We start from the raw sequence: 24,970 nt of genomic DNA, 5'->3' as shown, positions 1-24,970 counted from the left end.
TTTCATCGTCCTTCTGAACGACATCATCAGCACAAACTTCGGGTAGAAGTGAAGTGTTTGTGCTGATGATGTCGTTCAGCAGGACGATAAAAGCCTCACGACCAAACCATCTAGCTCAGAGAACAAAACTCCATCAAAATCATCTACTTGAGTTATAAATCTTCTCCATCATCTCAAAATCATCTTAAATACTTTCACAGTAATAATAAAATGAGAAACGACTAATTCATATATAATCATTAAGATTACTTGTAAGCTGAAAATTTTCAAGCATAATTATTAGTGTTTAATTCATAACATCTGACTATTGTGTTAGATATTCCGACATGATAATTGAATATTTCAACTGACGGATTGTTAATTAACTAGTTATTTGTTCCTATGTTCCTATGAAATATTGAAAATCAATTAACGTCATGATTGACTTATGCTTTTAATTGACGATTTGTTATAAAGTAATGAATAATTCTTTATCACGTTATGTTGTTTTTCACTTTCCGTATACAAGAATCTTTTTCATTTGAATTGTTATTCACTTTGAGAGTTGATTAATGTTGACGTTGGAGGTTTGTGGAAATCGGTGAATTTTATTACATTACATTATGTGTTGTCCTTAGTTAGACAAAGATTGAAAACCAAGAAGCACTGGATAGTTGTTTCATCCCAGTAAGAAACTCTACAGCTGTATCTCTTCTCGACCTCTGAATAAACTGAACCCGGAAATTTCAATCTCACTGCAGGATGCCGGGTCAATGGTTCAGAAGTTTATTATTAACGTGAGAAATTGAAGGTACTCGGTTCGGCTCCTTTTGTGGTTGCAAATGGGCATTTCTCAGAAGTCCCAAACTAAAAAAATAACTATACAGTGCTTTCGAGTTTTTGATAGTTATTTAATTAAGATCAATCCATGATATAATCTATGAAAACCAGTTGTTACTTCTGTCATTTCTTTTCTAATTAGTAGATATACATGGACGAAATTAGACAGATGACTTCAAATAATAGAATGATCAATACACTCATAATCTATATGTTGATGTAAACAATTATGATGCTGAAGAGGAAATTAGGAAAAGACGTTGGAAGTGGATAGGACATAAATTGAGGAAATCACCAAACTGCATCAAGAGGCAATCCCTAACTTGGAATCCGGAAGGGAAGCGGAAAAGAGGAAGGCCAAAGAACACATTACGCTGGGAAATAGAAGCAGATATGAAAAGGATGAATAACGACTGGAAAGGATTGCCAAGGACAGGGTTGTATGGAGAATGCTGATGTGCGGCCGATGCTCTTCCATGAGGGGTAACAGGCGTAAGTAAGTAAGTAAGTAAATAGTTAATTTTTTAATAAATATACTTATAACATTTATTTTATTAATTTAAACACATAAATATTGGTACAAGGGGGCACCAGATACATATGCGCCACATAAAGCGTCATATCATTTATTTGTGCGAGGGCTGTGATACTGCCCAGGTGCCCAAACCAAAGCAGGTGGTTTTCTTAGAGGGCCACACCCCGAGCCTTTGACCTAAAGGTTTGATTCACAAGGCAGTGGAGCATCATGAGGAGATGCAGTCCCATGGTAGCCGTTGACCAATGATTGGTTCATACGCCTTTTGTTTACCTAGGATACTGGAGACTATGTGGACCAGTGGTTTGGAATCAGGGTTTTCCAACCCCGCTAGATAGACTTTCCGTGTCCACCAAACAGGTTAAGGTGCCAGACATTCGCTTTTCGTCCTCTCAATATCATGAACAACCTCGCCGCTAGAAGGCAGTGAGTAGGACATCCCTGGCAGAGGCTATATATCGGAGGCCGTGTGAGAGCATTTCGAGTGAAAGGGCGGGCCCTCCCCACTCTCGGCCGTACCAGGGCATATTTGTTTCTATAAAACCATTCAAAATAAACATTTTTTTTGTATTCATATATAATTCAAACACAAAATTTCAGCTAATAAATTGATTTATATATATTTCCTATAGGGTATTTATTTATTTATTTATAGTAGAATAGATCAATTTTACCTGGATTCAATGATCACGCAAACTTACCTTTTTTTCTTATAATTTAATAATGATGAATAAATAAAAAAAACTTTTTTCGAAAAAAAATGGACAGTAACAGTTCAGATCATATCTTAATTAGGATCACGCCTAGTTAGAGTAAAATAATGAACGTTTATTATTTGAATTTCATTGAATAAATAAGTGAATGAATAGTTAAACTTATAAAGAATGTCTTTTATCTATTATGAATATAATAGAAATTAAAATAGGAAATAGGTGTAAATTGTGAAAACGAAGTTTTGAAATTGAAAATGAGAAGTTTTCTGGGTTTTTTTTTCTCTGAATATACAAAAAATGTTTTTTATGATTGAAAGCATTAGTCAATTGGAGTTAGACCACCAAGGAAAACCTGGAAACACTGGACGACCGTTTTGTCCCATAGTGGGACTCCTCAGCAGTGCGCATCCACGACCTCGCCTCGCGAGATTCGAACCCAGGACCTACCAGTCAGTGTTCAATATGGTGAACTTTTTTTAGTGATTAAATCATATGAAAACTTAGGAGTAAATTTGAAATGCCTATAAAGATCAATTGTCAGATTCATTTTTGTCAGTTCCAGTTGAACTAGTCTTCATAAATATCTCTTTTTATATTAGTTATGTGATCATTAGTGGATAGTTTTGAGATATTGTAAATACCGTAGGTAATTGAACGTAGTCGGTGGGAAACCTTTGACCTCGGTTTCATGTTAGTTGGCATTTATCATCTAAGTGTACTTGAAACATTGAGAGAAATATTACCCACTGATTGATTCGAAACTGGGTTTCTCAGCTTCACAATCTGAGATGTTACCACAGAGTTCTGAATGATCTTCTGTGGAAGAAGTATCCAAAATACTTGCTCTAATATTTACTGACTTGATTCTGTATGATGTAAGACTTACACTCGGAGTGCATAATCCACAATTAAAAGTAACTTAAATTCTCTTGAGATTTATTGTTCATACTTTGGATGTTAATCTGGTTATTTTCTAAAAGTGTTATATCCCGTGGAATGGTAACTTTGAGAACTGTTTATGGACCAATATGATATGTATATTTCCTATTGTATAATTGTTAGGTAACTAAACTATTCATATTCGTGTCCCTCTTATTATCAGCTTTATTTTGACTTATAGACTATTATTATACGATTTACTATTCTTGAGTTATCCCTAGTCCATTAATTACTGTTCCCCCTATTCACAGCCACATTTGGCCAAATCTTGTACACATGTTATTTTCTATTTAATGGTACGTTGTGGTCAGTTTGTTTGGTATATAAACCCAGTATATTTGAGAATAATGATTTATATTGCAGAGGCTGTTATTGGTGTTCTGAACTTAACTGGCTGGGCTAGGCAGAAAGTAGAACTGATAAGTAATCAAGACTGCTCATACGATTTTATGTATCATTGCTCTGATCGATAATTCACTGCTCTCCAATTGGCGGAGATCATCACGTCATATATTAAACAGGGCAAGCATGCACGCGATATAACAGATGGCTCATAATAAACGTGAGTTTTCGTTTTCATAAACAGTGTTGAACCATTTCACAAGTATGTATAACCAATCTACCATATTTTTTATTTTGGAATTTAGTAGCTGTTGTCCCAATAAGTTTCATTCTGTAATTCTTACATATTTTCAGTAGAAAAATGTATTTTACAATACAATATGTTTATTGGTTGAGATTTTGTAATCAGCCATATATGTCTTTGATTATCCAATCTTATTACTTCTCATACAAGTAGATCACAAATGGACTTTCAGTCATTTTTTATCTAAGGCTTGGTGTATTAGTTATGCGGGTCGAAAACTGAATGATTCTTTCAAAATAACGGCTTTTGTCCATCACTTACAACAAACAAACAGCATTTGAAATTCAATATCAAATCGTATTATTAAATGTGCACTGAAGATTGAAGAAAACTAAAGACATATTATGACTGCAATTAGTCTGATATTAGGGCAATGAAAAATGGATCCTAGTTATGTAACTGGTAACTCTACAAAATCCCATTTTACATAATAAGAACTTACAGAAATAGAAAATACCGTTTGAATCTGCCCTTTGTATACAAAAATAGATACTTGAATTATCCTCAAATAGCTGTCATAATGGCTTAATGAATTCCACTATATATATATATATATATATATATATATATATATATATATATATATATATATATGGCAATAACAGTGTACTTTTTCTCAGAGCTGAATAATAAGGAATATGTTTTTTGTTATATCCCATGAGTAGGAAAATCCTTTTAGTGATTCTCCTTGACTTAACGTAAACCACTTCTTCGAAGTAAGTATATAGCCGAAATAAATTAACGTAAGTTTATACCATTTAAACTTGTGTTAATTTATTTCGATTATTTATTCACTCTGAAGAAGTGGACTGTATTAAGTCACGAAACATCAGAAATGCAATTTTTCTACCTATTAGGACATAACAAGAAATATATTTATTGCTAACTTTCTACTCAATGCTCAATTTATTTGAAACTGTAAAGTCCAACCTTGGCATTGATACCTATCAGAGCTGATTAAGTATTATAAATAATTACCAGTTTTATATTTGATATTAAAAACACAATACTTACACTTCCATTGACAAATGATTCCATCATCATGGCAACTTGATTCATGTCTATAGGAAAGTGCAACTTTATGCCTTGATAATTCGACGGTATTGGCGGTAACCAATCACCATTCCAAATATTTAAATCTAACGGTTCATCAATGTCTAACACCAATAAAAATTATAAATAAAGTGTAATTTCATCAATTGAGAAATAAATCAAAATATAATCCTATATGATACTGAACTATGGTAGTGTTATGTTCTCTGAGGTATATTAGGTATTTGAGGAGCTTTAAACCATCTAGCTCAATATATACAATACCACTAAAAATGTCTACTTGAACCGCAAACATTGAATTATCAATAATTATTTGATTGTAATTCCTTTGTAATAACGAATATGTCGTGAACCTGGTTATCCGACCTCATGTACATAGATCTAGCTTAGGTATATTTTTAATAATTTATCTAATTATTACGACCTTAAACAGCTACTTTCTGAAGTTATTTTAAGTGGTAAGCTGGATATGTAGAGTAAGAACATTTTTAGTGAACTTTTTTAATTAGTTGAAACAAATTCAAGTGATGGAACTTGGAGGGATGACACAAAAACTGTTATGTAGAATCCAATTCACGTCATAGCGTCGCCACTCTCAAGCACTCTATGGTTTACGAGAGTTTTTCACTTCATATCTCTATATGTTGAAAAAATGCATCATTGAAATCTGAAGATTTATGTATCAAGTTGTATAATAGTAGTTATCATTTATTGTTATTATTAATAGCTTAATTCAATATTGTATGTTTAGTACAACAGAAAATTCCCACCAAAATATATCGTTATAATTGAATTCAAGATCGACAGGACACGTTTTTAGTTATGCATAAAAGAAATTCCAAAAGCTTATTTGTACCTGAAGTTGATGACGAAGCTGTTGACCAGAAAGACAAAGACAGCTATATGATTATACCTCTCAACTCAAACAACTCAACCCCATCAAAATATACTATCCACAAAAACCTTTCTGATATTGATCAACATATGCTCACTAGTGACTGGCTTAAAGAGGTATTTCCTGGAGTTCTATTGAGAAGCAGTGACTAGTGGAGTTCGACTAGGTCTGTTGTTAGTTAGTAACTCATTGAAGACAATAGTGGATGTGTCGCTTAATTTCGTGGATCAGTTGAAGTTAGGCATTAACACCATCGGATACCGGCTCAGTGGTCTAGAGGTTAAGTGCTCGCGCGCGAGACTTATAGGACCTGGGTTGGAATCTCGCGAGGCGGGATCATGAATGCGCACTGCTGAGGAGTCCCACAATAGAACGAAACGGCCGTCCAGTGCTTGCAGGTTTTCCATGGTGGTTTAGCTTCAGTTGATTCATGATCTTAACTATTAAAATTACTATAATATCCACAAAAACCCTTCTGATATCCATCAAAATTGTTAAACAGGCAATGAAACACGACTACTTTAGTAGTAGTAGTAGTAGTAGTAGTATATATATATATATATATATATATATATATATATATATATGTTCCACTGTTGTTAATATTATTCGTGGTTGTTATATTGTCAAGAAAAATATAACAAGTATATGTATTCCATTTACAGACCGAAACTTTGAACATATACCTAGTTCCAAAGGGATACTCATATTAATCTTGTGTAGCACCATTATTTATACTGATGATTGACAAATAGTACCATAAAAATAAGATTTTCAAATAATAATAATAACACAACTACATTCATACAATAAAGACAAATTGCTATCACACTCATAACCGTCAAAACGAAAGCACCCAATTAATTTATTGTTTAGATATAAAGAAATCTAATGACTGATACAAAGCAATAATAGTTAGCTAATAAACAATAAGAATTGGAAGTTAAATGAATTACATAAGCTATATGTATGATTGCAATGTTTTGACAACAGGTTGGTTACATAAGCAATGCTTACCAGTTTCTGGAATCGTTAAAAACCTTACATCTAAGATAATAAAAGGAAAATTTTTATATATTTCAATAGAATTAAAAGTGATAGATTTGTGACAATCAGTTTTGTGTTGTTGTTGTTGTTGTCGAATAGGTCATATAAAGTTTTAACATATTTACTGTTTGCAAGTATTTTATGTATAAATCTAACAAAAAGACTTGGTTTTGTCAATATATACAACTATAAAAATACTAAATCTCCACAAAACCTCTTCTGATAATTAATATAATATATGCTCACTAGTGACTGACTTCGAGAAGTACATCCAGGAGTTCTAGTGAGAAGTAGTGACCAGTGGAGTTCGAACCACGTCTGTCGTGAGATAGGAACTCACTGAAGATAATTGGTGAACGGTTGCTCAAAACTTCGTGGATTGGTTGAAGTTAGACATTAACACCATCGGATGCCGGCTCAGTGGTCTATCGGTTAAGGGCTCCGGCTCGAGAGTGGTAGGTCCTGGGTTCGAATCTCGCGAGTGCGGGATCGTGGATGCGCACTGCTGAGGAATCTCGTAATAGGACGAGACGGCCGTCCAGTGCTTCCAGGTTTTCCTTGGTGGTCTAGCTTCAATTGACTCACGCTTTCAACTATCAAAATATACACACTGTCAAACGAAGTTCAGCGAAGGGAACTCTTTTCAAGGAATTTATTATCAAGCTGTACAATCGTATATATATATATATATGAAAATGTTTTGTTAAAGTACTAATTCCGTGAGGCAATGTGAACATGAATAACTTAGGTTATAATACTAGATTACGTAATACGAGTAATAACAATTGTTTATTTACAGCATATAGACTTATTCATTTCCCTTTCATAATATCCTATGACCAATCAAACTGCTTTTGTAGATTTAGATGTATTTGGTGTATAATTAGATACATTTATCATCAAGTGTACGAGTGTCACCTTTTTTAGCAAAGGATAGTCTCAGAAACACTTTATTTTCAAACGTTTGTACAGTCTTTTTATTAAGTTAATCATCAACAATGGTTATACTAATTTGACCAATAAGATAAACATATGACCTGTGATTTATTTATTTGTAACATACTTTCTATTTATAGATTCTTACATAATTTATACTGATGCTTCATTTGTGAACAAGATTTTTACAACGTATCTCTATCATGTAATCTGAATATAATTTAACAATGATTTATTTTCATAGTTGAAAGCATGAGTCGATTGAAGCTAGACCACCATGGAAAACCTAGAAGCACTAGACGGCCGTTTCGTCCTATTATGGGACTCCTCAACAGTGCGCATTCATGATCCCGTCTCATGAGATTCGAACCGAGGACCTACCAGTCTCGCGCCACTGCACATAATCGATAGATCACTGAACCGGCATCCGATGGTGTTAATGTCTAACTTCAACCAATACACGAAGTTGAGCAACCGTTCACCAATTGTCTTCAGTGAGTTCCTATCTCACAACAGACGTGGTTATTTACTAATTATTATTAATGCTCTTAATCGTCACCCTGTTTGTCATCAGCTTCAACTCCGTTTAATAAACGTACCAAAACTGATTAGCAAAGTTTCTTGTAAACCTTATGTATAAGTGCAGATCAATAATTGGAAACATATATATATATTACTCATAATACTACAAAATCAGAAGATAAGCAATTATCATCAGTGATCTGTCTACATAAATCGACTCAGTTTCAATGAGTTCATGTAGATAAAGTAAAATAATTTTAAAGTTTGTCATAGTTGAAAGCGTGAGTCAATTGAAGCTAGACTACCAAGGAAAACATGGAAACACTGGACCGCCTTTTCGTCTTATTGTGGGACTACTCAGCAGTGCGAATCCACGACCACGCCTCGCGAGATTCGAACCCAGCTTCAATTGACTCACGCTTTCAACTATGAAAATACTAAATCTCCATGAAAAATTCTTCTTTAAAGTTTGTATTCGTGTCTTAGATTTTCCTCAATATTTCTTAGTCATTGGTTTCATAACAAATGATTTGAATAATATATAAATTAGAAAAAAAGGAAGAAATCATGTTTCAATGACCTTTCAGAAAGATCATTATCAGCTATCAAAGCAATTTTATCTTACCTGGATTATTTGGACTGGCAGAATTATTATCGGTGTTTATTGTTTCTCCATTGGATGCGTAAGATATAAGATCATGAAATAGATTGTATAGCTTTTCATTTGTTATTGTGATTCAGCGTAATCATGAAAATTGGGAAAAATTTAATAACAAATAGATTGAGAGTTTATTAGTAAAACTAATTAAAACTAACAAATTAATGTAATTTCATAGTTGAAATCACGAGTCAATTGAAGCTAAACCACCATGAAAAACCTGGAAGAACTGGACGGCCGTTTCGTTCTATTGTGGGACTCCTCAGCAGTGTGCATCCACGACACCGCCTCGCGAAATTCCAACGCAGGACCTACTAGACTCGCGCCCGAGCGCTTAGCCACTAAACCACTGAACCGGCATCCGATGGTGTTGATGTCTAACTTCAACCAATCCACGAAGTTGAGCAACCGTTCACTAGAGTTTTTTTATCTAACAGCAAGTCCTTAACCGTAAACTATAAGTTACCAAGAGTAGTTTATTTCATTTAATGATATACATGAAAGATGGATCTATTTTACATTGTATAATTGAATATCGAGATTAATAATCGGGGGATTAGATTTTCATAAGCAGATTACTAGGACTATACATTCTAAACAAAGATTGATTTTGCTACACACATGTTACTTAAAATAAATAAATGGTATATTTGAGTTCCAAACAGTCATGTGCAGCACAGAACCTAACATCCAAGTGCATCAATTCAAGCTGCCAAACTGTATCAGTATAGCGAGATGAGATGAACAAAATAAATTCCACAATAGTAGAATTATTGGTGGTATTAAAAGTATTAAAAGAGATCAGATATAAACAATAATATTTGAAAAGAATGAATTGGCAAAAAGATATATTATGATATGACTATGAAACTCAGAATCGAAGGTAAGATAAAGAGTGAATGCACCTAATCAATTTTTAACGATTCTGAGCCACGTCACCCTATGTCTTCAATCACTGAACACTAACGAGTATATTTAGGAAACAAGGCATAATTCTCTCCCTATGTCAAAACAATGTAATTTAGACATAATTAAATCCATCAATTTGATTTTAGGGGACCAATTTAAGAATAATTAAAATAACCTACTACGAACAACAAGAACAATAAGTAATAATTTTGTATGAAACCGTATATCAGTTTCATTTCTTTGAGGTCATCCAACGAAACATAAGATATATATATATATCATATTGCAGTCAATTTTCATCATCTTTCCTCACTTATTTATGTAACGAGAGAAAGAGGACAAGTGAACTAACAATGATTGTAGCATGTGGGATTCAACTATAAACACAGAACATCGTTCAGAAATAACTTACGCAATTTATTATCGTATTTTTTTTACAAAACTTAGTTGAGGAGAAGTAACCTTTAAAGAAACAAACCTTAGAGTGAGAAGTTTTTTTCAGAAAAAGTTTTTCATCATTACTTTCGATTTGGTAAATTCATATTAACTATAATAACACAGTTTACCTTTGCATGATTTTGTTCACCCGCATACTCTAATGTCTGATAAATCATCCAAGCGCATCTTCTTTTGACTTCCAAACGTGCTTGATAACGCCGGTACCATTTTTGTATAAGAAGAGCAGCTCCTAAACCTAAAATAACGAATAATTAGTTTTTTCATAGATTAACTAAATACTTTCTATTAGTGTTTACAAATAACTTGAAATTTACCGTACTCCATATATTCAGTAACTTAGTTGGGTACGTAAGACTAAACTAGTAACAAGGAAGGCAACTTCAGAACATTAAAACGTGTAGACTTACACATATAAAGGTGGTACAAAAATATAATTCCAGGTAATTGGATGGATTAAATTATATGTAGGGAAAAAGAAGTCGATAAAGTTATTGTGTCCATTGTTCAGGATCAAGTTTACTCGTCACAAATTTATCAGGTAGCTAGCTAAATCACTAATTCAAACGAAGGTAATAATGTGTGATCATAAGGAATAATTCATATTTGCCTACAGATTAAATTATATAAATTTTAGTGACATATTTATGATGTAGTGCGTCATATAAAGTTTATAAATAAATAATTGGTCAGAATAAACTACTTATTGTTTGTAAGTATTTTGATGAAAGAGTTGTACTGTGTGTGGGTGAACTCTACTGTTTGCAATTTGTTACCAGAACTTTAAGAACCTGTAGCGAAGTCAGGTGAGTCGGTAATATATTTTGATGTGAATCAACCTAAATCATGCATCAAAGTGTCATTTAATATCCAGGAAAACCTGTATGAATATTAATTGGATCATAGACTATTAAGTCATCTATAGATTTCACTTCCTTAAATAAATTTCACAGAAACGAAACGACAAATTGTATTTGATTTATATCTAAGGAAAACACTTCAAATAAAACCCATCATAACTTAATTTTTGTCATTTTATTGGTTACGTCTAAGACATAATCAGAATTCTTTTCTGTAAGGCTAGAATAATTTACTTTTCGAATATGATGATATCGTTTAATTTAATCAAGAAATAACTGATACAGAACAGTGATGATCAGAATGCTGAAGGTAATCATTAAACTACGATAATGATGATTAAGTGAATAAAGTTAACTTTCCAAAAGACAAACTATTCTCACCAAAGACACGGTACCTATTAAAACAATAAAACGTTGATATATTCCCCATTCATTTTACATTACCTTCCATCTATCAATCGTCGTACATTATAATGACAGCCTAACTGTTTCTAGCTCGATTTCTAATTGCATGGTATTTGAATGGCAAAAAAATGTTTTGTTTTAAAAAAAGCAAAGGTCTTCATTAAGCTTACTAAGATTAAGAAATCAAATCAAAGTTTTCAGGGGTACCATTAATTAAAAGCTTAAAATTTCATTGTTATGTATTAAAAATGTAAGCTGAAAACTTCTAGAATTATTGATGAATTGTATAGCCTCCTCTAATGTCATCCACCAGATTTTATTTCCTACACTTTGGAGTTAGTTTAAAACAGTTTGAACGAATGTAGTTTAAAGTTTTCTACCATTTAGCAAATCTAATTATTATTATTACTAGGAAGAGGTAAGAACCAATTATTACCAAACTTCCATCATTATTCTTTAATAAATTTGTTTGTACATCGTTAATAAATATTCAACTAATATTTGTTTTTTTATATGTAGCTGAATTCATGAATCAATTGAAGCTAGAACACTGTGAAAAACCTGGAAGCTCTGCACGGCTGTTTCGTCCTATTATGGGACTCCTCAGCAGTGAGCATCCACGATCCGGCCTCGCGAGATTCCAACCCAGGACCTACCAGTCTCGCGCGCGAGCACTTAACCTCTAGACCATTAAGCTGGCATCCAACGGTGTTAATGTCTAACTCCAACCAATGCACGAAGTTGAGCAACCATTTCACCATATTTGTTTCATAATATTTTCTTTTTTAATTTAATTATAAATTATAAGTTTCATTTTGACTAAATAATTACTATCATATATTTGACCGTCTAATTTATAGTCGATTAACTACAGATTCTCCTTTCATAAATTTATATATCTAATGGAATTTATTAACTGTAGTAGCTTGTTGTTATATCCTAGCGAAGACATAAGTACGGGTAACTTCCGGGACCTATTAATGGACGATTATTCTATGTATATTCTTATTGTATAACTATTGAGTAATTAGATTGTGTATATCTATATCCATCTTATTATAAGCTTCATTTTGACCTATGAATTATTATTACACAATTTACTGTCCCTAAATTATATTCACTTCATTGATCATTGTATCTCACGTTCACAACCACATTTGGCTTGATCTTGTACAAACATTATTTTCTATTTTATGGTGTGATGAGGTCTGTCTGTCAGATATATAAATCGAGTATACTTGAAATAAATGATTTGCATAGATTTGCATAGCAGAAGCTGTAATTGGTGTTCTGGACTCAATTGGAAGGACTAGGCGGACAACGGACCAATAAGGACACTAGACTGCTCATACTGGTCGAACGTCATTGATTTAGCACAATGTTAAGATTGGAATAGTTTTATTTCGATTGGTGGATAATTCACGTGATAAAAACCCGAACATAAGATCATAACGAATTGGCATACGGCCTTGTTCTTTTTTTTAATTCATAACACTTGTAATCTTGGAAACTTATATGTATAATCATTGAGAATTATAATTCTTGATAAGTGAATTTATTTGTGATCACATATCTGAATTTCTAATATCCTAACTAATCACTATGAAATATGATGAGTATAATGACGAAGTGGATTATTAATCTTGAAAATAAAAGTAAAGTAGTTTCTACTGTTTTATTGATTGTTTTTCTATTTGATATTTTGACATCTTAATGGCTTTATCATTGTATGGATGTATAGATAATGAAGATATTTAATCGGATGTTTTAAATCAAAATTTGTAACTTTGTATCGAATCAGGTCTGTTGCTTGTATATCACCAACCGATTGTTTGTCACAAGCATTAAGGGGTGTTCGTTTTTTTCAACAAACTATATATATATATATATACTCAGTATTGTTTGTTTGAATCGTCCCATTGATGTTTAGAACTGCAACTGGTCAGTCTCTAATTGGCATATGTGCATACTGTGCGTATTGCCTCGATATAGCCTAAATTCACAAGCATTGTAGGCAAAGATGGATAGTGGCTAGCAGTGGAATACAGGACGCACGTCTCGTCCTATTTGGGACTCGTCAGATGGATGTGCCTGCACCTCAGATTTGGTGTTCACTCTGGGACTCGAACCCAGTATCTTTCGTTCCAAACGCCATCGCGTTATTCACTCAGCTACTGAGTCCTGGTAGCCACTTGCTTGTGCAATGGGGTGAAGTTTAAATTCACATGGTATTGTTTGTTTGAATGTTCCCATTGATGTTTCGGACTGCAACTGGTCAGTCTCGAATTGGCATACTGTGCGTATTGCCTGGATATTGCCTTAATTCACAAGCATTATATATATATATCGATTTTTAAGCTTTCATGTAAATAAATGATTGAAAGCAAATACTTGGAAACTTATCGAATTCTATGGAACCTTTTCTTAACTTGTTGAAAACTATGCACGTTATCGGTTGGGCATATTTAAAGTAAACAACTATATTCGTGAAAGTCTATTCAAGTTCAACATTTGTATGTAATGTATTGAATAATTAAGAAAACATATAGGAACAATTAATAATGTGAAAAACGACCACTATACATAGAGCTACCAAGTGACGGATTTCAATACAACATATCTGGTGATTATTTTTAGAATTCAGCTTGTGACATCCTTCAAGGTATCATATTTTGAAACCCGGAAGACTGAATCAGATGAAGAAAGTATTGTTATAAGCGTAATGATAAGTCATTTTGGACCCTGTTGTCCGCTCCCTTCTATGGTTATATTCTTCCTTAACGTAAAGTGGATCTGATTAAATATCAATGCCTTTTTATAAATGCAACCGTTCCTGTACAGTGAATTTTTCTAGAAATCATAGTAAAGAGCTGTTTTAAAATGTACCAAAACATCCTACAGTCTGAGTTACGAACAGAAAACTCCATTTTGTCCCATCATTTTAATACTGGGAAAGTAAAAAATATTGACACACTCTGTTTAGTAATTTACAAGATAATAGAAAGATTATCATTGTAGGCTTGTATTTCCTTACAGGAACTGGCAAAGCTACTAAAATCAAAACAATGTAGCTGTTTAGTGTACTTTCTATCAGAGGCTTCTACATTATTTTGAATTTCTCCGATCTTTTACTTAAATCGGTGTAAAACTACTTATGTGAAGAACCAACATTAGTGTATCTGATTAATTTTTCATACTTATTGATCGTATTTGATATCTGTTAACACCTTATCTACTGGTTATTAAATTCGTTTTGCAAGCTAATTGATTTCCTCATTAAACTACTTCACCATAAAACTATCTCCCAATGTGGTGTTTTAAACTAATGGATTCGGGAATATAGGGTTTTTTAGTGCATCTTCATTGATCTGTAATTTTGCACAGTGCGGGCATTTTAAGTATGATTAACTTCTTGCAATTTTCTGAGATTTATCTTAGTGGCCCATCGGATGACAAAATATAGCTAAAAATGAGTTCATAAACCATTTGGCTTGTGAATGATAAAAAGCTCAATGTGAGTGGTATACAAATATTTATTGTCTTATTACATTTTCAGTAACTGAATAAGGACATAAAAATAATACTTCATTGTTATATTATTTACATAATCTAAATATGACTAAAAGCGCTTTTAAAGGGAAACAATTTTTGTGCCACTTTTATATTTATTTGACTTTTCTAGCACTCTTGAAGTAATGAACATGGTTGTCTCAAGGATAATACTAGGGGTTACAACTGTGATGGTTTTTGTTGACGGTTGGCTGTATCCAAAGATTTCTAAAATGTGCATATTCACTGTGGCATAGCCCAACATTCCGAGTTAATGTAGTAAGCGTTTGAGCTTAAAATGTAATCTTTTATGAAAATCGCATCCTAGTATATATCACTTAATTATTACCCGAGCAGAAAAATGACCAAATGTCCTGGAAGCGATACATTCAGAAAATTCTCCAGACAACCAGATAACAACCTGGTACATATTTTAGGTGATAAAATAGATAATTTTCGAAAGTAAGAAGTCAAGGATAATCGCTCCATCTCAGAAGTTACAACTTCTACCAACCAATTAAAATTAGTTTAACCAGTTTTAATAAATAGAAAACAGAAAGAATAGAAAAGACAAACTACTACTTACTATACTGTTGAGAGCATCTTTCCCCACTACTTGTCTTAGTTAATGAGTGGTTATGATCAACTTGATCTACATAAATGAAAAAACACGAAAGCGACTTATATTTATTTGAATATAGAATCTAGAAATCTTGTTTATATCATCCTGTTTAAATTCATCGGACAATCTATTTGCATGTAGGGCTTTAAAGAACAAACAAAATTTCAACTCCCTAATCCCAATAAAGTTTACAAATAGATTACTACAGGAACTCACTCATTATCAATCAATTATGTTCGGTCGATAACTAAGCAATTGTATCAATAGTATATTGCCTAGAAAGAGAAATAAATCTTCCCTAATTGATGACATTTATTTATAGTCTTCTCCGGGTACATCTCTTATCAGCTAAGACTTAAAATACTTATTTTCATCTTCATCCGCTATGACTACTTAAAAGCACTATTGCTTTTAAATTCACTTAGTATTGTTTGTTTGAATCTTCCCATCAATGTGTTAGGACTGCAACTGGTCAGTCTCTAATTGGCATATGTGCATACTGTGCGTATTGCTTCGATATAGCCTTGATTCACAAGCATGATAAGCAAAGATGGGTAGTGGCTAGCAGTGGAATCCAGGACGCGCGTTTCGTCCTATTTGGTACTCGTCAGCTGGATGTACCTGCATCTCAGAGTTGATGTTCAAGCTGGGACTCGAACCCAGTACCCTCGCTATCAGGACTCAGTGGCCGAGTGGATAACGCGATGGCGTTTGAAGCGAGGGTACTGAGTCCGAGTCCCAGCTTGAACATCAACTCTGAGATGCAGGTACATCCAGCTGACGAGTACCAAATAGGACGAAACGCGCGTCCTGTATTCCACTGCTAGCCACTATCCATCTTTGCTTATCACTATTGCTTTTGTTTTGTTTTTTTTGATTTACTTGGTTAGGCTTCATTATCTCACCCCTATCCAAGAGGAAAAGGCATCAACTAGAGTACTAAAATATTATCAATATATTTTTCAAACGTCGAGAGCTTATCACGTTAAATTTTTAGTCCTTGACATATAAACATAACCTGGTAGCAATTCTGAAGTACAAGCCTTATCAGCAACATGAATGTTATGAAAAATGCAGTCTTTAGTTGAAAAGTTAATCTTATTAAAAAAACAATAGCTTTTAAAATATATTAAACCAGTACAGACGAGTGTATTTAGAGGAAGCTTTACTGCCATAATAACCAGTACTCTGTATCACTAAATAAACTTCATATGACATTGCAAATATCCTTTGTCTACGATACATTAGCGTTAAGGATATTGGTAAACCAAAATTTATTTTTGACAAAAAGTTACATAGTTTATGGCATAGCGGATTCAAACAACGAAAAAACGTAAGAACACTGACTTCTATGAATTATTTATTCCATAAATGCAGATGATTTCATTTATGTTGAAAACTTGAAAGAGGACTAGGCCGGAATTACTATTTCGCTTACAGATGCTAAGACATTTGAGGATTACTAAAACTTGAAAATGTGTGAAAACTGACATAAAAAGTTACGACCGAAAATATAAACTTTTTCAAGATTTATCCGTTGTCAGGAGAAATCGAGTTCTCTTAATAAACCTAAAATTATCCTCTTCACTTCAGACCTATTGTAAATACTCTTGCCTTGTACTCAGCACCACAGGGGATTTTTAAACACAATTTTTACTGATTCAATTCCAAATTTTATTGTATCATCGATTATTTGTTACCAATTAGTTCTACGTCAAGAGAAATAATCTGACAATCAAACTGGAGATTAGATTGCCATATTGAGCAAACACTCCGTGATTTCAGATCGGCTTTTTTCAAAATAAACTTTAAATATTATGAAAACAAAGAAATAGGATGGCTGGGGACCGAAATCCACAATAAAGTGTATCCGAATAACAAAATCCATAAGTCCACTTGCTTTGGAGGTATATATACTAAAATTGAAACGATTCAGAGAAGATTATCATGCCTCCTGAGCAATGGTGGCACGCAAAGTTGTAAGGCGTTCTAAATATTTTGTGGGTTTTCAAATAGTCAGGTCTTAGGAGCGGATGCTACCAAGGCCTGTGTGAATAGGTCGTTCTCCCTAGGAGTTTTATATGCATGTGCTCCTAATCTAAGAAATAAATTCTGTGAACTAGGAGCATTGCCAGAAAAATAAAGGCCACTCATTGTAACTTTGACGGAAACTTGGTTAGTCCACGACTTCGACATTACTCCAGAATTATCCAAATACCACTACCTAAGAAGTAATAGACACAGATGTAAGAAAGGGGATGGAATCCGCCCTCTTGCTTGTGAATCCCATGATAGTGGAACTTATGAAGCCATTAGCTGTGAACTCACCATCGGATATTGTACATTTATACTCGATGTCATATATCACAGCCCAATCTGCTTAGCTGTTGGCTTCATTTTAGAGCACATTCATTTATGGTGTGCGAATAACAGGTACTTTATATTAGGAGACTTTAGTGCATTTGATATAAGTTGGACGAAAATGGCTACCGTAGGATCTATTAACTTCTCTGATAGTAGGCTCCTGATAACGGTAATGAAGCATGCTTTAGTACCGCATGTATCCAAACCCACACGTTTTGTTTCAAATCAAGTTTCTTCTTTGTTAGACTTGGTAATCACTCATGAGACTGAGGATATTGCCGATCTAAATATTCTTCCACCGTTAGCAAACAGCGACCACGCTATTTTTTTCATTCATGTTTAGAGCCTGTGACATGATATACGATCAGGTTAAGCTCCGCCCAAATGTATGGAGAGCTAACATATCAGTCATTCAGGCATGCGCTGCAAAGTCAGACTGTTCATTAAATACTAGCTCCTCAGTTGAAAAAGCATGGTCTATATTTAAAGGCAAGTTTAGTTCAGTTATGTCCTAGTTTATACCATACCTAGTACCACATAGACCGAATGGCTGTTCACCATGAATAACTAAACTGGCCAAGAAATCCCTTAAACACAGGAAAAAGCATTAAGATATGTTCATCTCTATTGGCTTAGAACAGTACAGAGCCAGTTATTGTAAAACTAGGGACGTTCGTAAAGGGTTGATTAGTAAAACTAAACAACTATACGAAACATAATTGGTTAGGAATTGTAAAAATAGTTCGAAACGGTTATTCTCGTATATAAAGAGGTGAAGTCGAAGAAGCAATGGAATTCCGTCATTTTTGGTACAAGCGGATCCGGTAACATTGACAAGAGATGATGTCGAAAAAGCTGAAGCTTTATCGGAATATTTTAGTGAAGTGTTTTCTATCAGTAATGAGGAACGACCAACGATTCATTGAGATTGTGGCGGCTTGTTGATGGACCCTGTAGTCATTGAGAAAGGTACTATCTTAAGACTACTTCAGCATCTCAAACCTGAAAAGTCCAGTGGCTGCAGCAAAAGATCGAAATATTCCTGTAGATGTGATTTTCATAGTTCTAAGTGAAGCCTTTGATAAGATCTCCCATTCGAGTCTTAAATTAAAATTGGAAAAATTTGGAATATGTTATGAACTTATAGACTGGACAAGTGACTTCTCCAATGATAGTAGACAACATGTAGGAGTAAATAGAGCTCTCTTTGTGGGAACCTGTAAAAGTGGAGTTCCCCAAGGCACAATCCTTGGTCCACTTCCTTTCTTACTTTATGTAAGTGAATTATCAACTGTAACAAAACCATCTGTTTTACCTGCCGCCGATGATATAAAGATTTGGAGACCCATACACAGGATGTCAGATAGAATAGTATTACAGAATGATCTCAATTCACTGGTGACATGTATGAGCGGGTGGTCACTAGAAGTAAATTCTAACAAAGGTGTGGTGATGAAATTAAGTAACTATGATGATTCATAGCACGACACAATATGTTGAGTTATGTAACCCAAAGTAATGGACCATGAAGATTTAGGAATTGTAATAACAACGACCTCAGAACTATGAGCGAATCGAAGGCTGTTGCTACCAAAGGCTTTAGGGTATTATGGGCTATTCTCAGGTCTTTCCAGTGATTGGACGAAGAAATGTTTAGAGTATTATGCCCGACTTTCGCGAGACCACATGTGGAATATGGGATTCAAGCAGCGAGGCCTTGTTTCGAGTATGAGGCGGATACGCTGGAACCAGTCCAACGACAGGGGAGTGAAATGGTGAAGTCTCTCTGGACTATCTTATGAATACAGATTGAGACGCCTCAACTTATTCCCGTTATCTTGCCGCAGATTAGGGAGTGCTATGATATTGGCTTATCGTACACTGAACAATGGCCTTGATAATATTGTCTTATCATTTCCTCCCGTCTATGACTGATTATTTGGGGGGACGTTCTAAGAAAGCTCAGAAAAAGTGATCAAATAGTCTACTTCTGGAGTTCTGTTTCTCGCACAGAGTAGGGAGTTACTGGGATTCCCTACCAAAACACGTAATACCATATCTTCTGTTGAGATATTCAAAACGAGATTGGGCCTCCACAGTGTTACAAACTGCAAGGATTCAAATAAGTCGATGGACCTCCTATCCTTATTACTGAACACTGAAGGTATACTGGACGAATTTGAACACATGATATGCTGCATTTAATCTTGGCTACTTCAATCAATTTCTTTGAAACTGTTAATATTACCAATTTTTTAAACACTGTTTAGCAACACTTAAATCGTTGCAATATAAACAGTGATCAGTAATCACTTAAGCAGCTCCTGAGGACTAATATAATGATTCGAATGAAATAAATTTCAGTATTTTAAATTGCTGAAGGTTTATCTTAACACGTGGTGGGTTTATTATTTTGTCGAAGATTATTTTGTTACTGGATCACTAAAGGTAGTATAGGATATTTTAAATACTTTCAATGCTATAAGAGCTCAAAAAATCAAATAACCCTTCAGGTGTCACTTCAGTCATCACCGAAAACTATTTTGTAATGTTTATGAACCCTTCAAAGTATCAGAAATGTAAACATTTACCCGAATTTCGCTTTACTTCACAATCAGTTATTTCTCCAACACTGATGGATTGAGAACATCCCATATTCCGGACCGTTTATCTAGATAGTTCATCCATCTTTCCGTTTTCAATTAGACTGATGTTCGTTTTTGAACCACAATAACAGCTAATGTTCACTTGAAAAATGGACTACAAACAACTAAGGTCATTTAGACAAAATTCAATATCGATGTCAGGAGCTTGTATAAACCAGTTGTTCTCTTTACACTCGCTTCTTGTTGTTTTGGTACGGCTTCTGGCATTAGTTTACGTCCAACAGATGGTAATCTGGCCGTTCTACTGCACTAATTTTAGTCAGTATGATAGTTATTTGTGGATTTGTATATCATGTGGTTTGAGTTATTGTGTTTGCCTCGGGGCACCAGGGTTTTTGGATACCATAAGCTATCACACTATCAGGCAGGAGGTTGATTGATTGCGACATGATAGTAAAATGGTGATATTCCGAGTGCTAAACAAAAAAGATCGTTTCAAGCATAACAAATAAACTAATTTATTGATTATGTGTAAGATTAGGAGATTGAAAGAATAAGATGCGAACGGAGATGATAACAGAAGAGACTGGAAGTAGCTAATTGTTATACGGCCATGATAACGATGGTTATTTATGAGGCATGGACCTGATACTGTTGGTTCAAGAGGAGGATGTTAATCTTTGAGCGAATACGTATCTGTGTTTGCCTTGGTGCATACCCTGCGTACTTCGAACTGTTATCTAGGCTCTCTGAGGTTGTAAAACAAAGATCACACTCTGAAGAGACAATCGGTGGCATATTTTGATGGAGGAAGTAAGTGTATTGTGTCAGACGAGGCAGAATGTTCATGGCATTACATTTCGTTATGTCAAGTTTTAACTAATTGTCTACTGCTCATGCCTCTATTGCTTCAAGGTACTTTGAAAGCTCAAATGAATACTTTTTGCATTTTACGGACCTCCAGATTTTTGCGTCTTACACAAATATCTGTGGGGTGGGGTTAATTTAATACATTAGATCAATGATTTACACGCGCGTTTTTCGAACGGGAAGTTTAGTCCTAACGTGATTTACATTTCTCAAACATTTGCTGTGTTCTTACGCAACAAAAGTACTATTTCCGATCTAAAGAATCTATTCTGAGCTATACGTTCGGCAGATTACTTCTTTTTTTGTGTTTCACTCAAATTAATAGTTAACTGTGGTTTTGCCTCAGCTCACTATCGGTTTTCACGTAAAGACTAGCTTTAGCTTGTCGTTAATTGTTTTTATACATTTTTGCCAGTTTTTGTTTACTGTGTGTTTTTTTAACGGTCCTAAATTTACTGCTTGTATTTTTAAGACAGTCTAAATCACTAGCCATGAAAAATTCATGCAAAAGACCTGGTTGCCGTTTCGCCGTTACATCTGGCATGCAATGTGACAACTGCAAAGGTTGGTTCCACGAAGCATGTACAGATCTAACAGCAGAAGCCTTTAGCAGACTCAGCAAGTCTGATCGTAGGTGGGTATGTGTTACCTGCAACACTGATACGGTAGTTATGTTGGGTACCATCATTACTTTACTAACAGGTCTGAGAGATAAGTTGTCTAAGAATTTGGTAAATGATAGCATCATGACGGGTAACAAAGCTGGAACGTATAGGGCAAACAAGAAAAAGGATATTGACAGGTCGGTTATCGACGGTGCTGTTAACAGCACGAGTGATGATGTGCTGGAACTCAGCACCATCTTAACATCGACTGTCATCGACTCCCTCAGTAAACTTGGCTCCCCCAGGGAACAGTCCTTGAATGAGACAGTGGTTCCCAAAAATCCTGTAGGTGGTTGGACTCACGTTAACAGGAGTAATAAAGCCCAAGCGTCCCCGCCGAAACTGAACATCCCAAGTACCGTGCGGAAATCAATTGATGCTTTGGCCTCACAGTCTACCCCCAAGACTGTCCGCCCGGTCATCACTGAGCCAAGGAATCGAAAACGCACCTCGACATCCAAACAACAAGATACCAAACCTAGACGCCCTGGAAAACCTGGGAAATCAATTACGGTTCGTGACGACTCTATCATAATCATGAACCTTATTGACAACCCCGACCTTCCTCTCAGTTTGCAGGACAAAATTGATAGGATGCTCTGGGGAGAATTAAACAAGAGGCTTGAACTCTCTAGAATAGAGCCTTTGACCGTCACACGGCTCACCCGGGGGAAGGAAGCTAACCACCTAAACCACCCGAGGCTGCTTCGTGTTACACTTAAGAATGCCTCCGACGTAGAGGACGTCCTGCTAGCCAGTCACTTACTGAAGTCCGATGGGAACGTAAGAATACTGCCCGACATACCGTATTCTGAACGAAATCTCATCCGGAACATCCCTAAGTAATCTCGCGAGGCGTTTTTCCGTGGATGAAATATCATTGTGCAAGGTGTGCCGGAAAATATGGACCCAACTCAAGCAAACTCTGATATTCAGGAATGGAAATTCATTAAGCATTCCTTAAAACTCAAGAACATATTGACCCAACAGGTAATGCGACTAGCCAACAGAGACGGAGACTCTAGGCCTCGGCTGTTGAAGATAACCTTACCCTCCTCCCACATGGCGGCTGCAACTCTGGAAGCATTTCGTGCCAATAGACGTCGGTTGCCAACTGGCATCCATATGCATCCGGATAGGCCCCACGACAGCAGGATCAAGCACAAACGAAAGCTGGAGCTGACAATTCCACTCGTGGACTGTCTTGATCATAAAAAAAACGTTTAAAGGACAGGGACTACCAACTCGGTAAACATCGTATAGGTAGGCTACCTGTCCACCCACGCACGGCTCATATAGACAAACAGTAAGAAGCTCACGCGTTCCAAATTGAAAGCATAAACTGCCTATACACGAACGCCGCGAGCTTGCCAAACAAAATGGATGAGCTACGTGAACTTAGCAACGCTAATGATGCCCATCTGATAGGAATATCCGAAACTTGGATAACGTCTCAGTTTACAGACCAGGAGTTAGCAATAACTGGGATGTCTTTATTTCGCAACGACAGAAAAACAGGAATGGGGGGTGGGGTAGCACTATACATACGGTCATACCTGGATGCGCACCAACTTCACAACCAAGAGTTTCTCAATCTTGATGAGTCAGTATGGTGCTCAGTAGGATTGTCTACCACCTCGAGGTGTCTAGTTGGGGTCATTTACAGGAAGCCCACTGCCGACATCGAGTATGGCAAACGTCTGCTGGAAGAATTAACTCGCTCTACGCGTCTCGGATTCTCTCATATCCTGATTCTAGGGGACTTCAACCTTCCTAGAATCAACTTCGTGGAACATACATACATTGGTGGTGCCAACTCTACTGAAGCTCTGTTCTTCAACCTTATCGGTGACCTGGGATTATTCGAAAATGTGGAGTCGGCAACCCGTTGGAGAAACAGTCAGACGCCGTCGCGCTTAGACTGGGTATTCACAAATGAAGAATTCCTAGTTGACGACCTCTCAATCCTGGCTCCCCAGAGGAAAAGTGATCACGCCGTTTTATCATTCAGCTTTGTCAGCAAAACGGAGCTACGACATCCTACTAGCAACAAGCGCTGGAACTTCAAACGGTTGAATGTGTTAGCTTTACAGGACTATCTACAACAGGTGGATTGGGATGTTCACCCTCAACTTGAAGTGGATGCTCATTGGGATTTCTTACTGCACACGATCTTATGTGCTACTGAGCATTCAGTTCCTAAAGTGGTCCCAAAAAGCTACAAACAACCTCCAATCATCAAGAACCGCACTCGTCGTTTGCTAAGCCGCAAAAGGCACTGTTGGGTCGAATATTAACGAACCGACAATAACGACGCATACAGGCAATACAAACACATAAGGAACATATGTTCAAAGGCAATAAGAGAAGACAGGCTTCAGTGCCAGACCAAGCTTATCGATAAATTCGTTTCCAATCCGAAAAGCTTATTTAGTTACGCAGCTTCTCTTGGACAAGGCAAAACTGGAGTTTCCCAACTGCTTGGTCCCAATGGCCCGACCAATAACGGCAGTGATGCCGCTAACCTTTTGGCTGAACAATACTCCCAGACATTCCAGTTGACCCACATCAACCATACTGACGAAAGCTTCACCTGCACCTGTACAGGACTTTCCGAAGTGGACCTGAGTGCTGACCTGGTGCTCCGTAAACTGCAGCGCCTAAGAAAAGACACTTCTCCTGGACCGGATATGGTTCATTCCGCTGTATTGAGGGAAGCAGCTTCAATCCTGGCGACACCACTTAGCATGATGTTCGCACACTCGCTAAGCAGAGGCAAACTACCGGAAATATGGAAGCTGGCCCACATCACACCAATTTTCAAAGGAGGTCGACGCAGTGAACCCTCAAGCTAACGACCAGTGGCCCTTCTCTCCATACCTTCCAAAATTATGGAATCCC

The 24,970-nt window shown here is 35.7% G+C and overlaps 1 protein-coding gene across 1 annotated transcript in view; it reads right to left on the bottom strand.

The window, feature by feature from the left end:
* Smp_140770 (putative protein phosphatase-7) overlaps window positions 1–20,457 on the bottom strand; it is a gene marked incomplete at both ends in the record, with an annotated part of 41,190 nt that extends 20,733 nt beyond the window's left edge. Inside the window, 4 exons of the mRNA XM_018795514.1 lie at window positions 4,667–4,809; window positions 8,731–8,821; window positions 10,239–10,366; window positions 20,400–20,457. Coding sequence (XP_018649819.1) covers window positions 4,667–4,809; window positions 8,731–8,821; window positions 10,239–10,366; window positions 20,400–20,457 — 420 coding nt within the window. The remainder of the gene's footprint in view (window positions 1–4,666; window positions 4,810–8,730; window positions 8,822–10,238; window positions 10,367–20,399) is intronic.
* Between the last annotated feature and the right edge of the window lie 4,513 nt (window positions 20,458–24,970).

Source organism: Schistosoma mansoni, chromosome 2 (genome assembly GCF_000237925.1).
Source record: "Schistosoma mansoni strain Puerto Rico chromosome 2, complete genome".
Taxonomy (NCBI): Eukaryota; Metazoa; Platyhelminthes; class Trematoda; order Strigeidida; family Schistosomatidae; genus Schistosoma; species Schistosoma mansoni.
The sequence above is the reverse complement of the archived record's forward strand: the minus strand, read 5'-3'. Positions and strand labels throughout refer to the sequence as shown.